At 41.7% G+C, this 21,006-nt stretch overlaps 1 protein-coding gene across 1 annotated transcript in view; it reads left to right on the forward strand.

The window, feature by feature from the left end:
- The first annotated feature begins 1,371 nt into the window (after positions 1–1,371).
- Positions 1,372–21,006, forward strand: part of ZNF81 (zinc finger protein 81) — a 35,785-nt gene continuing 16,150 nt past the window's right edge. Inside the window, exons 1-2 of the mRNA XM_068963206.1 lie at positions 1,372–1,515; positions 11,675–11,801. Coding sequence (XP_068819307.1) covers positions 1,372–1,515; positions 11,675–11,801 — 271 coding nt within the window. The remainder of the gene's footprint in view (positions 1,516–11,674; positions 11,802–21,006) is intronic.

The raw sequence follows: 21,006 nt of genomic DNA on the forward strand, positions 1-21,006 counted from the left end.
AAGTTTGCCTTGGTGAAATCTCCCCAAGAAACTGAAATTATAGCATGCAGGCTCTACTGCAGAAAACCTCTTGAGTTCTTTCGTGTGGTTTCTCAACAGAACTGAGGTAGGCATGATAGACTGTAGAGGGACTGAGCCATACATTTCAGTTCTTCCCATTCTTCTGCAACAAGCTTCACATCCCCTCCTGCTCCTTGCCCAACCATCCAGCCAAAGCTGTAACTATGTGCCTGGCTTCTGCTCATACTGGTCATGAGTTTCTGTCCCCCCTGCCCTGTGTATGGATGCTCACCTCTGAAACTATTCTCTGAGTAGAGTAAGTGTTGTGAACCATTTCTGACCTTCCCCAACTCTTAGTACAGGCATCCCTCATTTTAATTGTGCTTTGTTTTATTGTGCTTTACAGATATCATGAGCTTTTTCTTTTTTTCAGTACTTTTCTATCATAGCTTATTGCAAGATATTGAATATATTTCCCTATGCTATATAGTACGTGCTTGTTGTTTATCTATTTTAGGTATGGTATGTACATCTCTTAATCCCATACTCCCAATTAACCCCGCCTACTTTGGTAGCCATTAAGTTTGCATTCTGTGTCTGCTTCTGTATTGTGTGTGTGTGTGTGTGTGTGTGTGTGTGTGTGTGTGTTTTAACAAATGGAAGGTTTGTGGGCAACCCGGCATTCAGCGAGTCTGCTGGCACCATTTTCCAATAGCATTTCCTCACTGCCTGTCTCTGTGTCACATTACAGTAATTTTTCCAGTATTTCAAACTTTTTCATTATTATTATAATTGTTTTGATGATCTGTAACCAGTGATCTTTGATGTTACTATCAATCCATGAGTCTAGGATGGCAAACTTAGATGATAAATATGTGTTCAAACTGCCCTCCTTCCTGTCTCTCATCCTCTCCTCAGGCCTCTCTTTCCCTGAGACATAGTAATATTGAAATTAGGCAAGTTGATAAGCTTACAGTTGCTTCTTAAGTGTTCAATTGAAAGGGAGAGTCTCTCACTTTAAATCAAAAGCTAGAAATGATTAAACTTAGTGAGGAAGGTGCATCAGAAGTTGAGGTAGGCTGAAAGCTAGGCCTCTTGTACCAGTTAGTGAAGTTGTGAATGCAAATAAAAAGTTCTTGAAGGAAATTCAAAGTGCTGTTCCAGTGAACACATAAGTGATAAGAAAGAGAAACAGCCTTATAGCTGATACAGAGAAGCTTTTAGTGGTCTGGATAGAAGATCAAACCAACCACAACATTCCCTTAAGCCAAAGCTTAATCCAGATCAAGGCTGTAACTCTTTTCAGGTCTGTGAAGCCTGAGAGAAGTGAAGGAAGCTGCAGAAGAGGTTTAAACTAGCAGAGGTTGGATCATGAGGGTTAAGGAAAGCTGTCTCTGGAACATAAAAGCACAAGATGAAGAAGCAAGTGCTAATGTAGAAGCTGCAGCAACTTATCCAGAAGATCCAGTTAGAATAACTAATAAAGATGGCTACACCAAACAGCAGTTTTTCACTGTACATGAAACAGCTTTATATCAGAGGAAGACACCATCTAGGACTTTGATAGTTGGAGAGAAGTGCCTGACTTCAAAGATTCTCAGGACAGGCTGGCTCTTTTGTAGGGGCTAGTGCAGCTAGTAACTTTTAAGAAGAAGCCAGTGCTCACTGACCATTCTGAAAATCCTAGTGCTCTTAAGAATTATGGTAAATGTACTCTGCCTGCCCTCTGTAGGTGGAACAACAAAACCTGGATGACAGCACATCTGTTTACAACATGGTTTACTGAATATTGTAAGTCCACTGTTGAGAACTATTGCTCAGAAAAGATTGTTTTCATAATATTACTGCTCACTGGCAATGTAGCAATACACAAAAGCTATAATGGAGATGTTGTTGCTCTTGCTCAGTTGCTCAGTTGTGTCCAACTCTTTGTGACCCCATAGACTGCAGCACGCCAGGCTTCCCTGTCCTTCACCATCTCCCAGAGCTTGCTCAAATTCATGTCCACTGAATCAGTGATGGACATGTAACCGTCTCATCCTCTATCATCCCTTCCCCTCCTACCTTCAGTTTTTTCCCAGCATCAGGGTCTTTTCTAATGAATTGGCACTTCACATCAGGTGGTGAAAGTATTGCAGCCTCAGCTTCAGCATCAGCCCCTCTAATGAATACTCAGGATGGATTTCCTTTAGGATTGACTGGTTTGATGTCCTTGCAGCCCCAGGGACTCTCAAGAGTCTTTGACTCAAAAGCATCAATTCTTTGGCACTCAGCTTTCTTTATGGTTCAACTCTCACATCCAAACATGACTACAGGAAAAACCATAGCTTTGACTAGACAGACCTTTGTAGGCAAAGTAATGTCTCTGCTTTTTAATATGCTGTCTAGGTTTGTCATAGCTTTCCTTTCAAAGAGCAAGCATCTTTTAATTTCGCAGCTGCAGTCATCATCTGCAGTGATTTTGGAGCCCAAGAAAATAATGTCTGTCACTGTTTTCATTGTTTTCCCATGTAGCCCATGGGACTGGATACAATGATCTTTGTTTTTTGAATGTTAAGATTTAAGCCAGCTTTTTCACTCTCCTCTTTCACCTTCATCAAGAGGCTCTTTAGTTCCTCTTCGATTTCTGCCATAAGGGTGGTGTCATCTGCATATCTGAGGTTATTGATATTTCTCCCAGCAATCTTTCCAGCTTGTGCTTCATCCAGCCAAGCATTTCACATGATGTACTCTGGATATAACTTAAATAATCAGGGTGACAATATACAGCCTTGATGTACTCCTTTCCCAATTTGCAACCAGTCCGTTGTTCATGTCCAGTTCTACCTGTTGCTTCTTGGCCTGCATACAGGTTCTCAGGAGGCAGGTAAGGTGGTCTGGTATTCCTGTCTCTTTAGAAATTTTCCAATTTGTTGTGATCCACACAGTCAGAGGCTTTAGCATAGTCAATGAAGCAGTAGATGTTTTTCTGGAATTCTCTTGCTTTTTCAATGATACAACAGATGTTGGCAATTTAATCTCTGATTATTCTGCCTTTTCTAAATCTATCTTGAACTTCTGGAAGTTCTCAGTTCTTGTACTGTTGAAGCCTGGCTTGGAGAATTTTGAGCAATTAGTTTGATAGCATGTGAATTGAATGCAATTGTACTGTAGTCTGGACATTATTTGACATTGCCCTTCTTTGGGATTGAAATGAAGACTGACCTTTTCCAGTCCTGTGGCCACTGCTTTTTTCCATATTTGCAGGCATATGAAGTGCAGCACTTGAACAGCATCATCTTTTAGGATTTGAAATAGAGATGTACAATGAGATTAATGTTTTTGTGCCTGCTAGCACAATAGCAGTTCTACAATCCATGGATAAAGGAGTAATTTCAGCTTAGGTCTTATTATTTAAGAAATACATGGCATTGAAACATGTATAATATCATATGTGAAATGAATCACCAGTCCAGGTTCGATGCATGATACAGGATGCTCGGGGCGAGTGCACTGGGATGACCCAGAAGGATGGTATGGGGAGGGAGGTGGGAGGGGGGGTTCAGGATGGGGAACACGTGTACACCTGTGGCAGATTCATGTTGATGTATGGCAAAATCAATACAATATTGTAAAGTAATTAGCCTCCAATTAAAATAAATAAATTTATATTAAAATAAATAAATAAAAAAGAAATGCATCTCATAATGCTTTAGCTGCTGTAGGTAGTGATTTCTTGGATAGATCTGGGCAAAGGCAATTGAAAATCTTCTGGAAAGGATTCACCATTCTAGATGTCATTAAAAGCATTCATGACTCATGGGAGGAGGAGTCAAAACATCAACATTAACTGGAGTTGGGAAGATGTGGATTCCAGACATCATGGTTTACTTTGAGGGTTTCAGGACTTCATTGAAGGAAGTAACTGCAGATATTAGAAATAGCAAGAGAATTAGAATTTGAAATAGAACCTGAAGATGTGACTGAACTTTTGCAATCTCATTGTGAAACTTGAATAGATGAGGAGCTGCTTCTTACGTGTGAGGAAAGAAAGTGGTTTCTTGAAATAGAATCTACTCCCAGTGAAGATGCTGTGAAGATTGTTGAAATGATAACAAAAAGTTTAGTGTATGACATAGTTAGTTGATAAACAGTGGCAGAGTTTTGGAGGATTAACTCACATTTTGAAAGTTCTATTATGGGTAAAATGTGTCAGACAACATCAGATGCTACAGAGAAGTTGTTCATGAAAGGAAGGGTCAGTGAGGCAAACTTCATTTGTGTCTTATTTTAAAAAATTGCCACAGCCACCCCAACCTTCAGGAGCCACCATCCCAATCAGTCAGCACCCATCAACATCAAGGCAAGACCCTCCATCAGCAAAATGATTATGACTCACCAAAGGCCCAGATAAGTGTTAGCATCTTTTAGGAATAAGTGCTGTGCTATGCCCAATGTTCAACTCTTTGCTATCCCTTGGATTGTAACCCACAGGACTCCTCTGTCCGTGGGTTTTTCCAGGCAGAATACTGGCATGGGTTGCCATTTACTGCACCAAGGGATCTTCCTGACCCATTGTCTCTTACATCTCCTGCACTGGCAGGCAGATTCTTTACCTGGAAAGCCCTTTAGGAGTAAAGTATTTTCTTTTTTAAAATTAATTTATTTTAATTGGAAGATAACTGCTTTACAATATCGTGGTGATTTTTGCCACACATCGACATGAATCAGCCACAGGTACACATGTGTCCCCACATCCTGAACCCCCCTCCCACCTCACTCCCCACCCCATCCCTCTGGGTTGTCCCAGAGCACTGGCTTTCAGTGCCGTGTTTCATGCAATGAATTTGCACTGGTCATCTGCATTACATATGGTAATGTACATGTTTCGATGCTATTCTCTCATATCATCCCACCCATGCCTTCTCCGACATAATTCAAAAGTCTGTTCTTTACACCTGTGTCTCTTTTGCTGCCTTGCATATAGGGTCATCATTACCATCTTTCTAAATTCCATATACATGTGTTAATATACTGTATTGGTGTTTTTCTTTATGACTTACTTCACTCTGTATAATAGGCTCCAGTTTCATCCACCTCATTAGAACTGACTCAAATGCATTATAACTGAGTAGTATTCCATTGTATATATGTACCACAGCTTCCTTATCCATTCATCTGCTGGTGGACATCTAGATTGCTTCTGTGTCCTAGCTATGGAAGATAGAATGGTGAAAATAAATGAAGCAGAGAGGAAAAAAAGAAAAAAGAATTAAAAGAAATGAGGACAATCTGAGAGACCTCTGGGACAATGTTAAGTGCCCCAACATTCGAATCATAGGAGTCCCAGAAGAAGACAAAAAGAAAGAGCATGGGAAAATACTTGAGATAATAGTCAAAAACTTCCCTAAAATGGGGAAGGAAATAGCCACCCAAGTCCAAGAAACGCAATCAGTCCCAAACAGGATAAACCCAAGGCAAAACACCCCAAGACCCTTATTAATTGAACTAACAAAAGTTAAACACAAAGAGCAAACATTAAAAGCAGCAGGGGAAAAGCAACAATAACATAAAAGGGGAATCCCCATAAGGATAAAGATGATCTTTCAATAGAAACTGTCGAACCAGTCCATTCTGAAGGAGATCAGCCCTGGGATTTCTTTGGAAGGAATGATGCTAAAGCTGAAACTCCAGTACTTTGGCCACCTCATGTGAAGAGTTGACTCATTGGAAAAGACTTTGATGCTAGGAGGGATTGGGGGAAGGAAGAGAAGGGGACGACAGAGGATGAGGTGGCTGGATGGCATTACTGACTCGATGGACATGAATCTGAGTGAACTCCAGGAGTTGGTGATGGACAGGGAAGCCTGGCGTGCTGCGATTCAAGGGGTTGCAAAGAGTCGGACACGACTGAGCGACTGAACTGAACTGAACTGATACCTGAATGGCCTAATCGTTTTCCCTACTTTCTTCAGTTTAAGCCTAAATTTTGCAATAAGGAGCTGATGATGTAAGCCACAGTCAGCTCCTGGTCTTGTTTTTGTGGACTATATAGAGCTTCTCCATTTTTTGCTGCAAAGAATATAATCTGATTTCAGTATTGACCATCTGGTGATGTCCATGTGTAGAGTTGTCTCTTGTGTTGCTGGAAGAGAGTGTTTGCCATGACCAGTGTGTTCTCTTGAGAAAACTCTGATAGCCCTTGTCCTGATTCATTTTGTACTCTGTTGGAGTCCAGCTCCAGCAGCCAGGGAATCAGCCTGAAGGGATGAGCGGTGTCAGCAAAGAATGATGTAGCCTCTGACTTGAGGTATGGGACTACATGTTTATTTCAAGCATCAGGTCTTCTTTTATACTTTGACAAAAGCATTAGGTCAGAGGTTTGACATTTTCAGTTCCCCCTTACCCAGATTATTGTCTCATTGTTGCCCTTCAAACAGAGTTCCTGCTTCCTGTTTACTTGTGATTACATTGTAACTCATGTCACATTCCTCAGTTTATTTCTTATCTTTGTAAATCCTGTTTGCCCCTAGTATCTACTAAAAAGGCTTCTAGCTATTCTTAATGATTCCTAAACCCTAAGCTCAGCAAACTTCCTTTTCCATAAACATTCCCCTCACAAACAGGTCTCAGATAACAGTCCTTCCCATGGCCTCAAGCTGTGGCCTATGTGCTCATCCTGGAACATTCTTTGTGAAAATCCTTGAAAAAATGTCATTGGTTACTTTATAGATTATTTTCTGGGCACAACTGCAGAAGGCTTTGTGTTTTCTCATGCTTCTCTCAAGAACAATAAGCACCTTAACATTCTTTCCAGCCAACTCAACCGAAGAAAGGAAAGAGCAAGTCAGAATCACAAAACCTAACTCCTTCATCCCAGGACTGTGCCTGCGGGATGAGGAGAGGGGGTTGGGGCCGTGCTTCCATTTTGTCCGTAATGCCTAACGTGGCTACCGACAGTACTCTAAGGCCAGATTTGCCTGTTATTCCAGGTATCTCTTGACTTCCAATCCCCTGTGATGAAAAAAGACATCTTTTTTTGGTTTTAGTTCTAGAAGGTCTTGTAGGGCTTCATAGAACCGTTCAACTTAAGCTTCTTTGGCATTAGTGTTTGGGGCATAGGCTTGGATTACTGTGATATTGAATCATTTGCCCTGGAAACGAACTGAGATCTTTCTGTTGTTTTTGAGATTGTACCCAAGTACTGCATTTCAAACTCTTGTTAACTATGAGGGCTACTCCATTTCTTCTATGGGATTCTTGCCTACAGTAGTAGATGTAACGATTATCTGGATTAAATTCTCCCATTCTGATCCATCTTAATTCCCTGATTCCTAAAATATTGATGTTCACTCTTGCCATCTCCTGCTTAACCACTTCCAGTTTACCTTGATTCATGGACCTAACATTCCAGGTTCCTATGCAATATTGTTATAGCATCATTCTTTACTTTCACCACCAGATAGATCCACAACTTGCCTCTTCATTCTTTCTGGAGCTGTTTCTCTAGTCTTCCCCAGTAGCAAAGGGGGCTACGGATTTGAGGGGTCTCATCTTCCAGTGTCACATCTTTTTGTCTCTTTGTACTGTTCATTGGGTTCTCATAGGAAGAATACTGGACTAGTTTTCCATTGTCTCCTCCAGTGGACCACATATATCAGGTACATATAGACAAGGCTATGATTTTCCCAGTAGTCATGTATGGAAATGAGAATTGAACCATAAAGAAAGCTGAGTGCTGAAGAATTGATGCTTTCAAATTGTGGCGTTGGAGACTCTTTGAGAGTCCCTTGAACTGCAAGGATATCAAACCTGTCAATCCTAAAGGAAAGTGAAAGTGAAGTCGCTCAGTCGTGTACAACTCTTTACGACCTCATGAACTGTAGCCTATCAGGCTCCTCTGTCCATGGGATTTTCCAGGCGAGAGTGCTGGAGTGGATTGCCATTTCCTTCTCCAGGGGATCTTCCTTACCCAGGGATCAAACCTGGGTCTCCCACATTGCAGGCAGATGCTTTACTGTCTGAGCCACCAGGGAAGCCCCATCCTAAAAGAAATCAACCCTAAATATTCACTGAAGGACTGATGCTGAAGTTCTAATACTGAAGTTGAAGCTCCAATACTTTGGACATCTGATGTGAAGATCTGACTCATTGGAAAAGACCATGATGCTGGGAAAGATTAAAGACAAAAGAAGAAGGGGGTGACAGAGGATGAGATGACTGGATGGCATCACTGACTCAGTGACCATGAGTTTGAACAGACTCTGGGAGATACTGAAGGACAGGGAGGCCTGGTGTGCTGCAGTCCATGGGGTGGAAAAGAGTCGGACATGACGTAGCGACTGAACAGACTTATTTCACTTATCATAATGCTCTCAGGGTACATCCATGTTGTTGCAAATGACAAGATTTCCTTCTTTTATGGCTAAATAATATTCCATTGTGTATGTGTATGTATACCACATTTTCTTTATCCATTTCTCCATTTATGGATGCTTAGGTTGATTTTATATCTTAGCTATTGTAAATAATACTGTAGGGACTTCCCTGGTGGTACAGTGTTAAGTAATCTTCCTTGCAATTCAGGGGATGCAGTTTTGATCCCTGGTTGGGAAACTAAGATCCCACATGCCACAGAGCACCTAAGCCCATTTGCCATAACTAGAGAGCCCATGCACCACAACTGCTGAGCCCAAATGCCTTGAGGAATATCCTGAATGATGCACCAAAGATCCACATGCTGCATCTAAGACCCAATATAACTAAAATAAATAAAACCCAATCTTTTAAAAAAATAATACTGCAATGAACAGGAGAGTGCATATATCTTTTTAGTGAATGTATTCATTTCTTAGGTAGATACCCAGAAGTAGAAGTGCTGGATCATATGGTGGTTCTGTTTTTAATCTTTAAGGAAGTTCTGTATTGTTTTGCATAATGAAAGTGAAAGTTGCTCAGTCGTGTCTAACTCTTTGCAATCCCGTGGACTGTACTGTAGCCTGCCGTGCGCCTTTGTCCATGAGGATTCTCCAGGCAAGAATACTGGAGTGCGTTGCCATTTCCTCCTCCAAGGGATCTTCCCGACCCAGGGATCAAACTCAGATCTCCCACATTGCAGGCAGATTGTTTACCACTGAACCACCCAGTAAGCCCAATTTTACATTTCTGCTGACAGTGCATGAGTTCCGTTTTTTTCTATATTCTCATTAACACTTGTTATTCATTGTCTTCATGATAGCCATTCTAACAGGTGTGAGGTGATAGCTCACTGTGGTTTTGATTTGCATTTCCTGATAATTAGTGATGTTGAGCATCTTTACATGTATCTGTTGGCCATTTGTGTGTCTTCTTTACAGAAATGTCTATTCGGATCCTCTACTGCTTTTTAATCAGATTTTTTTTTTTTTTTGCTGTTGAGTTGTATGATTTCTTTACATATTTTGGATGTTGTTGTTGTTGTGTTAGTCACTCAGTCATGTCCCACTCTTTGCAACCCCATTGACTGTAGTCCACCAGTCTTCTCTGTCCATGGAATTCTCCAGGCAAGAATACTGGAATGAGTAGCCATTTCCTTCTTTAGGAGATTTTCCCAACCTAGATATCAAACCTGGGTCTCCTGCATTGCAGGCAGATTCTTTACTATCTGAGTCACCAGGGAAGCCCCAGATAGTCTGGCTATTAACCCCTTATCAGACATAGGCTTTGCAAATATTTTTCCCAGTCAGTGAGCTGTCTTGTCATTTCGTGGAAGGTTTCATTTGCTCTGCATAAACTTTTTAGTTTGGCATATTCCCACGGTTTGTTTTTGTTTTTGTTGCACTTGCTTTTGGTGTCAAATTCAAAAATTCATCTCCAAGACTTACATCAAGGAGCTTACCATCTGTGTTTTCATCTAGAAGTTGTATGGTCTCTGGTCTTATGGTTAAGTCTTTAATCCATTTTGAATTAACTTTTGTGGGGGTGTAAGAGAGTGTTCCAGTTTCATTTTGTTGCATGTGGCTGTCCAATTTTCCCAAACCATTTATTGAAGACACTGTCCTTTCCCCCATTTTATATTCTTGGCATCTTTCTTATAAATTAATTGACCATAAATGTGTGGGTTTATTTCTGGACTTTCTCTTCTGTCCCATTGATCTGTATGTCTGCTTTTATACCACAATCAAGTTAGTTAACACATCCATCACCACACAGAGTTACTCTGTGTGTGTGCTTGTGAATGTGGTGATAACACTCAAGTTATTTTTTGTATATGGTATGAGGTGTGAATCATAAGTTTGTATTTTCCTCCAAAACTTATTATATCTATTTGTTCCAGCACTGTTTTAACAAAGACTTTCCTTTCCCGCATTGAAGCACTTTGGCACCTTAGTCAAAAAATAGTTGTCCGTATGTGTGCAAATCTGTTTCTGGACCTTCTATTCTGTTTCATTGATACATGTGTCTATACTTACATCAATACCATTCTGTCTGAATTATTGTAGCTTTATAGTAAGTCTTAATGTTATATAGTATAAATCTTCCATGCTAATCCTTGCTTTGTGTATTCTAGTTCCTTTGCATAGCTATATAAACTTTTAACATCTCTGTTTCAGTTTTTAACAAAAAGTTGACAAATAATTGGTTGAAGAAGTAGAAGACAAATGAGTAAAGTGACATAAAATTTCAACAACACTCAATCAAGTTGATTTAAATATTAGAGAACACTGAACCTATCAGTAGCTGAATATACATTGTTTTCTAGGGACTCCTGAAACATTCTTCTAGATAGACCATATGTTGAAATCATACAGAGAGTGTTTTCTGACAACTGTGGAAGTAAAAGTGATCAAACAAAACGGCATCAAGAGAAAATGCCTATATTTTTAAAGACTAAATGAAAGCAGTAGTACAGGGAGCTATGTAAAGTGAGAAAAAAGTGTACATGCTGGACTTCCCTGGTGGTCCAGTGGTTAATATTCTGCTAGTCAAGGCAGGGGAGCATGTTCACCTGACCCTGTGCACCACCATTACTGAAGCCTTGCTCTAGAGCTTGTGAGACACGACTTCTGAGCCTGTGAACCCCAACCACTGAAGCCTGTGCACTCTATAGCCTGTGCTCTGCAGCAAGAGAAACCACTGCAATGAAAAGCTCTTGCACCACAACTAGAGAGTAGCCCCTACTTTGCCACAACTAGAGAAAGCTCACACACAGGAACAAAGACCCAGCACAAACATACATGCCTCCTTCAAAAAGCAATAAACACTAACTTCCCATTAACATGAGCAACTAAATAAGATAAACTTCAAATCCTGGACAAAATTATCAATTTTTTCCCCTTTCAATCACTTTATTTACTTTATTTATTTATTTTTATTGGAGTATATATTTTTTGCAGTTAGTTTCTGCTGTACAGCAAAGTTAATCAGCTATACACACTACTACATATAAGTAGTTATATACTACTATAGAAAACTAATGAAAATTAATTTTTTAAAATGAAAGACTCATATACAATGGATGGCAGAAATTTATAAGTAGATATTTTTATTCTATACATTATGTATAAGTAAGTATTTAAAAGGCATAGCCTATGGGGTATTATGGTAAAAATCCTAAAAGCATTTTTCTATCTTTTCCCTATCCTCCCATGCTGACCTGGTCACCCTGAATGGGATTGTGTTGAGAGGTGTCAGTGTCCTTCATGTTTATTTACAGGTGTCAGTGTCCTTTGAGGATGTGACCGTGGACTTCAGCAGGGAGGAGTGGCAGCATCTGGACTCTGCTCAGAGGCGCCTGTACCAAGATGTGATGTTGGAAAACTACAGCCACCTCCTCTCACTGGGTAAGCCCAGCCAGAATGTGAATCTGCAAGGAACCTGTATGGGTAAAGTTTTGTCCGTCCAAGAATATATGTTAATGTCTTAAACTGCACTGTCTCTGACTGTGACCTTATTTAGAAATATGATCTTCCCAGAAGTAATCAAGCTAAAACAAGGTCATTAGTTGGGCCCTAGGAGCCTGGTAGGCTGCCGTCCATGGGGTCACACAGAGTCGGACACGACTGAAGTGACTTAGCAGTAGCAGCAGTAAACCAATATGACTGGCATTCTTATGAAAAAGAGAAGTGTAGACACAGACAAACACAAACACTCAAGAGAGGCTATGTGGAGGCACACAAGGAAAAGATGACCATGTGATTGGAGGGATGCTTCTATAGGACAAGAGGTGCCTGAGGCCACCAGAAACCAGGAGAGGGGCATGGAACACATCCCTCCCTAGCATCTTCAAAGAGCATGACTTGACTGACGCCTTGATTTTGGACTTCCGGCCCCCAGAACCACAAGACAAGAAATTCCTGTTGTTCTGAGCCACTCAGTTTGTGGTACTTTGTTACAACAGCCCTAGGAAACTGCAACTTTCTGTACTGGGAAGTGGAGTGATATTATGAGAAACACCTAAAAAAAAAACATGGAAGTGGCTTTGAATTGGGCAGCAAGTAGAGGCTGAAAAGATTTGTAGGTGCTTGATAGAAAAAGTCTAGATTGCCTCAAAGAAACTTGTGGTAGAAGTAGGAATGTTAAAGGTGGTTTTGGTGAGATCTCAGATGGTACAGTCCATGGGGTCACAAAGATTTGAATACGAGTGAACACACACACACTGCCAGATGGAAGATAGGCATATGTTGTTGGAAATTGGTAAAAGGTAAATCTTATAAAGTGGCAAAGGATTTGGCTGAATTTTGTTCTTTTGGGTGGAAAGAGCTTGTAAGTGATGAACTGGGATATTTAACTGAGGAAACTTCTAACCCAAGTGTTAAAAGCGAGACTTGATTTGCCCTTAATGCTTATAGTAAAATGCTAGAGGAAAGAGAGAATTTGAAGAAGGAATTGTTAGTAGAAAAGAACTAGAACATGAAGATTTTGAAAATTTTCAGCCTATCCATATTGCAAAATATGAGATGTACTCTGGAAAGGGCACCAAGTGTATGGCTGGAGAACCAGTTGCTAAAAGGATTAGGCATGTGACTTGTAGATCCAATCAGCCATCTCAGCAAAAACACGGCCAGCTTGGGATGAACAGGACAGAGGCAGAAAAAAAGGAAGGAAGGAAGACTGGATTTCTGGGATTCTCCAGCCAGGAAACAGGCTAGTAAAGCTATTTGGCAGTGAATATCTTCTAAGAAAAGCAATGAATGACCCTCCAAATGGTTCAGAAGTCAGCAGAGCTCTCACTGCCACCACAGGCCCAGAGAGCACAGACTAGGAAGATTCAGGGTGACAAGCTGTCACCTCTTTGCTTCCAGAAGGTGAGCCACCTAATTGATTCCAGGGCTAAGAGGGCAAGGCCACCACCTAGGGCTGAGGGTGTAAGGTCACCACATAGGGTCTGAGGTCACATCTCTAAACAGTGACATCTCTCTTGAACTCTCTCTTCAGCTCTCCCTTATGGTACTTGTTGGCTATCAGTTTTGTTCCAGTATTTAGCTTTGGATCTTCCCTGGTGGCTCAGATGGTAAAGAACCTGCCTGCAATGCAGGAAACTGGCGTTCGATCCCTGGGTTGGGAAGATTCCCCTGGAGGAGGGAATGGCTACCAGCTCCAGGATTCTTGCCTGGAGAATTCCGTGGACAGAGGAACCTGTCAGGTCCATGGGGTCTCAAAGAGCCAGACCCAACTAAGCGACTAACACTTTCACTGCCTTTTATTTAGCCTTACACCAAGCCCTGGTGGCTCAGTTATAAAGAATCTGCCTGTCATGCAGGAGATACAGATTCAGTCCCTGGGTGGGAAAGATCCCCTAGAGTAGGAAATGGCAAACCCACTCCAGTGTTCTTGCCTGGGAAATCCCATGGATAAAGGAGCCTGGTGGGCTACAGTCCATGGGCGCAAAGAGTCAGACATGATTTAGCAACTAAACAACAACAATATTTAGATTGCATGGAGTTCACTGCCCACTTTGGGCACATTCTCAAGCAATTCAACTCTGGGAAGACCCAGTCTCAGTGTTGCAAGGGTGGCTGCTGGCCTCACGCCATCCACAGGCTGAGCCTTTGTCAGAAGAACTTGGGCCCCTTACAAGCAGCACTGCAAGGCAGGTCTACCGTTTTCCACATTTTGTGTCAGTGCAGGCTTCTTCTGTGTTCACTCACCATTACTGAGGATATCCTTGGTAAGTTTTATTTTCCTCCACTATCTAAAATGCTTAAATTCTGTGAGTAAATTGAGACTTTGTAGCAAACCAAAAGTTGTTTCTCAGAAGGAGAGCAGAGGATGGCAGAGCTTAGCTCCAAAATCCTAGGACCTGTACTGTGATTCATCTCAGGGGAACTGCCAAAGGCTCCATCCCTGTGTCGCTGACACTTCAAGCACCAATGGATCTGATGGGTCATATGGCCCAAGTGGCAGGGTGGCTTATATGGCTGTCTGGACATGTCACACAGGGCCTTCTCCTATTCTGATCTCCACTCAAAATGGCAACTTTTTGAATCACCTGGTAAATAGGCGAGAGTAGCTCATCCAGATAAGGACTGTGTTGCCTTTGATGTCCAAACAGGCCCTAGGTATTGGCCCTCTTTTTGCTTATGGAAGAGCCAGATGCAAAACTTATTCTTCAAGAGGTTAGAAGGAGTATCTCAACAAGCCCCCCACCACTGCACCCCTAGAAATCTCACTGAGATAGAAGGCCCCTAAATTTATTTTCAGATTCATTTCCTGTCTCCTGACACACAGATGTCTTATCCATAAGCCTAGAGTAGTTTCTCACTCTTATCCACTAGGTCTAATAAGCATAATATCCATGTAATGGACCAGTGTGGGGTTCCTAGGTGGCACTGGTGGTGAAGAACCTGCCTGCTAGTGCAGGAGATATAAGAGACATGGTTTCAATCCCTGGGTTGGGAAGACCCCCTGGAGGAGGTCACGGCAACCCACTCCAGTATTCTTACCTGGAGAATCCCATGGACAGAGGAACTTGGCAGGCTATAGTCCATGGGGTCTCAAAGAGTTGGACATGACTGAAGTGACTGAGCACACAGACATGTGATGTGATGTCTTGTGGAAGGGAAAATTGCCCAAGATCCCTACAGGTTAAATTATGATATAGAACTGGAGAGTTGAGCTTACCTCTGAGGCAGGACAGTGCAGGTATATAGCTGGCCTTGCCAATGGAAAGAAAACTGGTTTTGCTTGTCTTTACTAACAGTACTGTTTTTAAGAAAGGCATTTGCCAGATAAATATATACATGCCGAGTATCAAAGGATGTGTTCATTTGCTCAAGCAACAAAACTGAATCTGGTATAGCAGCTGCTGTTGGAGACACTACCTGGTTAAGTTCATGATAATCCGCTGTCCTTCTCCAAGATCCATCTGTCTTCTGCACAGGCCAAATAGGCATGTTGAATGTAGTGGAATCACCATCCTTGCATCTTTTCAAGTCCTTACTGCTGCTGCTGCTGCTGCTGCTAAGTCACTTCAGTTGTGTCCACCTCTGTGCGACCCCATAGACAGCAGCCCACCAGGCTCCCCCATCCCTGGGATTCTCCAGGCAAGAGTACTGGAGTGGGGTGCCATTGCCTTCTCCATCAAGTCCTTGATGGTAACACTAACCTCAGCAATCCCTCAGGAAAGCAATACTGCTTTTGGTTTACTGTTTTCCTAGATGGAGACAGTTCTAATGGCTTCCATTTGGCATTTTCCACCATAAGAGGCCTCACTCCATAGGTCAGGAGACTAATATGAGGAGACTGCCAGTTGCTGAGTATTCTAATTATGCATTCCTATACCAGAGAAATAACCATGAGATGGGTTTAGGGATCCACTGAGCTCACTGTGTGTGATGGACCTGAGCTAAAACTCCATTGATCACTTCACTTTTATAAGCCCCAGCTCTGTCTGGTGAGCCACAGTAATGTTTTGGATCTTTTGGAATTAGTGTCAGATCAGAGCCAGTGTCCTGTCTGGTATTATCTGGAAAGCCTCATTGCTTTTTCCCCAATGCAGAGGTACCCTGGTAAAGGGCTGTAGGTCCTTTTAGAAAAAGTTGTGAGAAATATTAGTGGTGTAAATTTTTGGCAGTGTCATGGGTTCATTCCTCCAGGGACCCAACCTCCCCTTCATTCAGAAGTGTTCATTCTCAGTGTATAAATTGACTCAAGTCTGAGAGGTGATTCAGGAGCTTGGATTCTGTGTTTGGATGTTTCAAGTTAGACTTCTTTTTGCTTGACCTAGAACTCTTTTCCTTGTACAGATCAAGTAAGACTTTAGTAAATTGCTCACCTATTTGTTTCCTATGGAAGTCATGATCAACTAGCCAAACTCACAGGTCTCTGTGAATCAGACTGATTCTTTTTGACAGCACAGAAGGTTTGGTTCATCCCTATGTAATATGTATTAAAGACATGTATGCTTTTTTTTTTTTCCTATTTGGCAGTAGGATAGCATAAGAGAAAGAAGTTTAAATCTCTACCTGGCCACTTGTTGTGTGAATAACTAAGCCACTTACTAGCTGTGTGACTTTGGAATTTTACCTCTCCAAGGCTGTTTCCTTGTCTGCTAAGGGGAATAAGAGGAGAGTTGGTTTGAAGATTAAATGGATTAATTCGTCTAAAGTGCCCGGGGCAATGTCTGGTACATAGTAAATACTCAATATTCTTTTTTTTTAATTTTTATGTTTACTTTATTTTACTTTACAATACTGTATTGGTTTTGCCATACATTGACATGAATCCACCACGGGTGTGCATGCGTTCCCAACCATGAACCCCCCTCCCACCTCCCTCCCCATAACATCTCTCTGGGTCATCTCCGTGCACCAGCCCCAAGCATCCTGTATCCTGCATCGGACATAGACTGGCAATTCGTTTCTTACATGATAGTATACATGTTTCAATGCCATTCTCCCAAATCATCCCACCCTCTCCCTCTCCCACAAAGTCCAAAAGTCCGCTCTACACATCTGTGTCTGTTTTGCTGTCTTGCATACAGGGTCATCATTGCCATCTTTCTAAATTCCATATATATGTGTTAGTATACTGTATTGGTGTTTTTCTTTCTGGCTTACTTCACTCTGTATAATCGGCTCCAGTTTCATCCATCTCATTAGAACTGATTCACATGTATTCTTTTTAATGGCTGAGTAATACTCCATTGTCTATATGTACCACAGCTTTCTTATCCATTCATCTGCTGATGGACATCTAGGTTGTTTCCATGTCCTGGCTATTATAAACAGTGCTGTGATGAACATTGGGGTACATGTGTCTCTTTCAATTCTGGTTTCCTTGGTGTGTATGCCCAGTAGTGGGATTGCTGGGTCATATGGCAGTTCTATTTGCAATTTTTTAAGGAATCTCCACACTGTTCTCCATAGTGGTTGTACTAGTTTGCATTCCCACCAACAGTGTAGGAGGGTTCCCTTTTCTCCACAGCCTCTCCAGCATTTATTGCTTGCAGATTTTTGGATCGCAGCCATTCTGACTGGTGTGAAGTGGTACCTCATTGTGGTTTTGATTTGCATTTCTCTAATAATGAGTGATGTTGAGCATCTTTTCATGTGTTTGTTAGCCATTCGTATGTCTTATTTGGAGAAAAGAATGAAACTAGATCACTTTCTAACACCACACACAAAAATAAACTCAAAATGGATTAAAGATCTAAATGTAAGACCAGAAACTATAAAACTCCTAGAGGAGAACATAGGCAAAACACTCTCCAACATAAATCACAGCAGGATCCTCTATGATCCATCCCCCAGAATTCTGGAAATAAAAGCAAAAATAAACAAATGGGATCTAATTAAAATTAAAAGCTTCTGCACAACAAAGGAAAATATAAGCAAGATGAAAAGACAGCCTTCTGAATGGGAGAAACTAATAGCAAATGAAGCAACTGACAAACAACTAATCTCAAAAATATACAAGCAACTTATGCAGTTCAATTCCAGAAAAATAAACGACCCAATCAAAAAATGGGTCAATATTCTTTTATTTTTTTGCTCTTAATTTGTTTACATGCATGTCTGTGAGCAGGTGAACCACTCTGAAACAGGTGTTATATTTAATGCTATCCCCCCATTCTCATATAGTGTTAGAAGGATAGAGAGGTATAGACATATAACACATAAATATATGGGTGTGTAGCATAGTTTCTTAAATATCTGAAAACTGTCTTTTGCTAAATGTTCATACACTGTTTCTGTCCTGCTTTTCTTAGACTGTCCTAACTCTGCTGGCTTCAAAGAAGGTTATCTCTTAAATAATGAAACACCAAGATAAAGATATGGGCTTCCCAGGTGGTGCTAGTGGTAAAGAACCTGCCTTCTAGTGCAGGAGATGTAAGAGATGCAGGGATTTGATCCCTGCGTCGGGAAGATCCCCTGGAGGAGGGCATGGCAACCCACTCCAGTATTCTTGCCTGGAGAATCCCATGGACAAGAGCCTGGTGGGCTACAGTCCATGAGGTCGCAAAGGGTTGGACATGACTGAAGTGACCTAGTATACACACAAGGTAAAGGTTTGTTTTGAAAGATGTTTGAAATCTAATGAGTTGTAGAATGAATTAAAGCAGTATTATAGAAATTTCTATGCTTATTTGTGAATTGGACTGTTCTGATTACTACTCTGACCCTGTGCTAACCACATCCACCTTGTATTTGTCAATACAGTGCCTCCCTCCATTTGGCCACTGCCACACCAGGTTTGAACTTCCTTCCTTTCAGCTGGTAAACAGTCTGCTTGTAATGGGAGAGACCTGTATTCAATCCCTGGGTTGGGAAGATCCCCTGGAGAAAGGAACGGCTACCCACTATAGTATTCTGGCCTGGAGAATTCCATGGATTGTATAGTCCATGGGGTCACAAAGAGTTGGACATGACAGCAACTTTCACGTCACTTCATTTCACTTCACTTCACCCCAGGTTCCAATTACTCCCACTACATTTAGGTTTTCCAGTTCAGTGGCAGCAGTTCCCACTGAAATTTCTGACCTACAGTGAAGAACAATCATAGATTATCAGGGGCCCCCTCACAAATTTATTTGTCACAGTTGTCATGACTGATGTGTCTCTGGACCATCCTGGTGTGAGTGAGCAGATATTTCATGATAAATCTACTCTTAACATTCCAATCTCTCTAAGCCTTCAGATGCCTTTCTCTGTAGTACACCAAAGCAGTCCTGGAATTCCAGCTGCATTTATGTGGGCTGCGATCTGGTTCATGTTCCAGCCAACCAGCCAAATATACTGTCTATACCCTTCCTAACCCCTCAAGTGGCAAGATGAAATTCAGAATCTGCTTAGTGTACACATATTAAAAATTTCAGTCTGATCCAACTTTGTTCCTTCCATTATCCCACACATATCACCCAGATTTCTGTCCTTATAAATTGGACAAATCATGCAGTCATTTTGGAGTATCTCACATCTCCCCATGGGTCGCACTTTGTACCTTACCTTTTGGGCCTTTGTTGTTGTTTAGTTACTAAGTCATGTCCAACTCTTTGCAACCCCATGGACTGCAGCATGCCAGGGTTCCCTGTCCTTCACTGTCTCCTGGAGTCTGCTCAAATACTCATGTCCATTGAGTTGGTGATGCCATCCAACCATCTCGTCCTCCATTGCCTCCTTCTCCTCCTCCCTCAATATTTCCCAGCATCAGAGTCTTTTCCAGTGAGTCAGCTTTTCGCATCAGGTGGCCTAAGTATAGGAGCTTGAGCTTCAGCATCAGTCCTTCCAGTGAATATTCAGGATTGATTTTTTTTTTTTTTTTAGGATTGACTGGTTTGATCTCCTTGAGTTTGGGCTTGGTGAACTTAAGTCTAGTTATAGGTCTAGAAGTAAAGACAGGTGGTGGCGTAGGTCCTGAGGGGAATCAGCAGTGTTTTACAAGGCAAGTCCCTCAGGGGAGGCCATTGCAGGCTTCTCAGGCAGATGGGGGTTTAACTTCTCAGTTGAAGGTGGAAGGGCTGCTTCTACTGGCAAAGACTCATCCAAATTTAGAGGTGCAGTGTCCTCATATGTTCCCATTCCACTTTTCAGGATCCTGTTCCTTCTTCATCAATGCCTTCCTTTAACAGCAGACAGCCTGTAAGGTTGGGAATTCAATTTGTGTTGTAATTTAGCCACTCACAGTTTGAGACTCTGGGTTTGGTTTTCAGTAAGCTCGGCTCTGCAGTTCCAGAAGCTAACAGATATTTTCAGGACAGACTGAGAAATTTTCAAGTCATTCATGTTATGCTTGATCTAGAAAATCAAACCCCTGAGCTCATCCTCTTCTCTCCCCACTTTGTCCAGTGCGATTAAGAGCAACCAGACAATCTTACTAGTAAGTTTGACAAAATTTCCAAGTATCAAATACAAGGTCATCCAGAACCTCACCTCTTACAAGCATTCAATTAGGAGTATCCAGTGTTGATATTTTGCATATCTCTTTTGTCGTGTAACACCGCTCTCCTTACTACTGGAAATAGAGTCGTTAGTGCTTTTGAATTTAATCAGAATAAAGAATCAGTTCCAGAAATCCCATAACAATTCAGAAAACTCATACTTGAGATTCCATTCCACTAGAGCAGAGTCCCCAACCCCTGGTCCATGGCCTGCTGTTAGGAACTGGGCCACAGAGAAAGAGGTGAGAGGCAGCGAACAAGTGAAGCTTTATCTGTATTTACAGCTGCTCCTCATTGCTGGCATTACCACCTGAGCACCACCTCCTGTCAGATTAGATTCTCCCAAGAGCACAAATCCTAGTGTGCTTGAATCATCATGAAACTATCCCCCCACCCCCATCCATGGAAAAATTGTCTTCCACAAAACCAGTCCCTGGTGCCAAAAGGGCTGGGGACCACTACTCTAGAGTCACTCTTAATATCAAACTCTGTATTGTGGTTCTCCAGAGAAACAGAACCAATAGGATATAGCTATATACGTATAGAGAGTATACACACTCTTGTGCATGCATGTGTGTACATAAAGACAAAGAGGGGAGAGAGATTTATTTTAAGGAACCAGTTCACCCAGTTGTGGGGACTGGCAAGTCTGAAGGGCAGGCCAGCAG

This window comes from Capricornis sumatraensis, chromosome X, assembly GCF_032405125.1.
Source record: "Capricornis sumatraensis isolate serow.1 chromosome X, serow.2, whole genome shotgun sequence".
NCBI classification, from domain to species: Eukaryota; Metazoa; Chordata; class Mammalia; order Artiodactyla; family Bovidae; genus Capricornis; species Capricornis sumatraensis.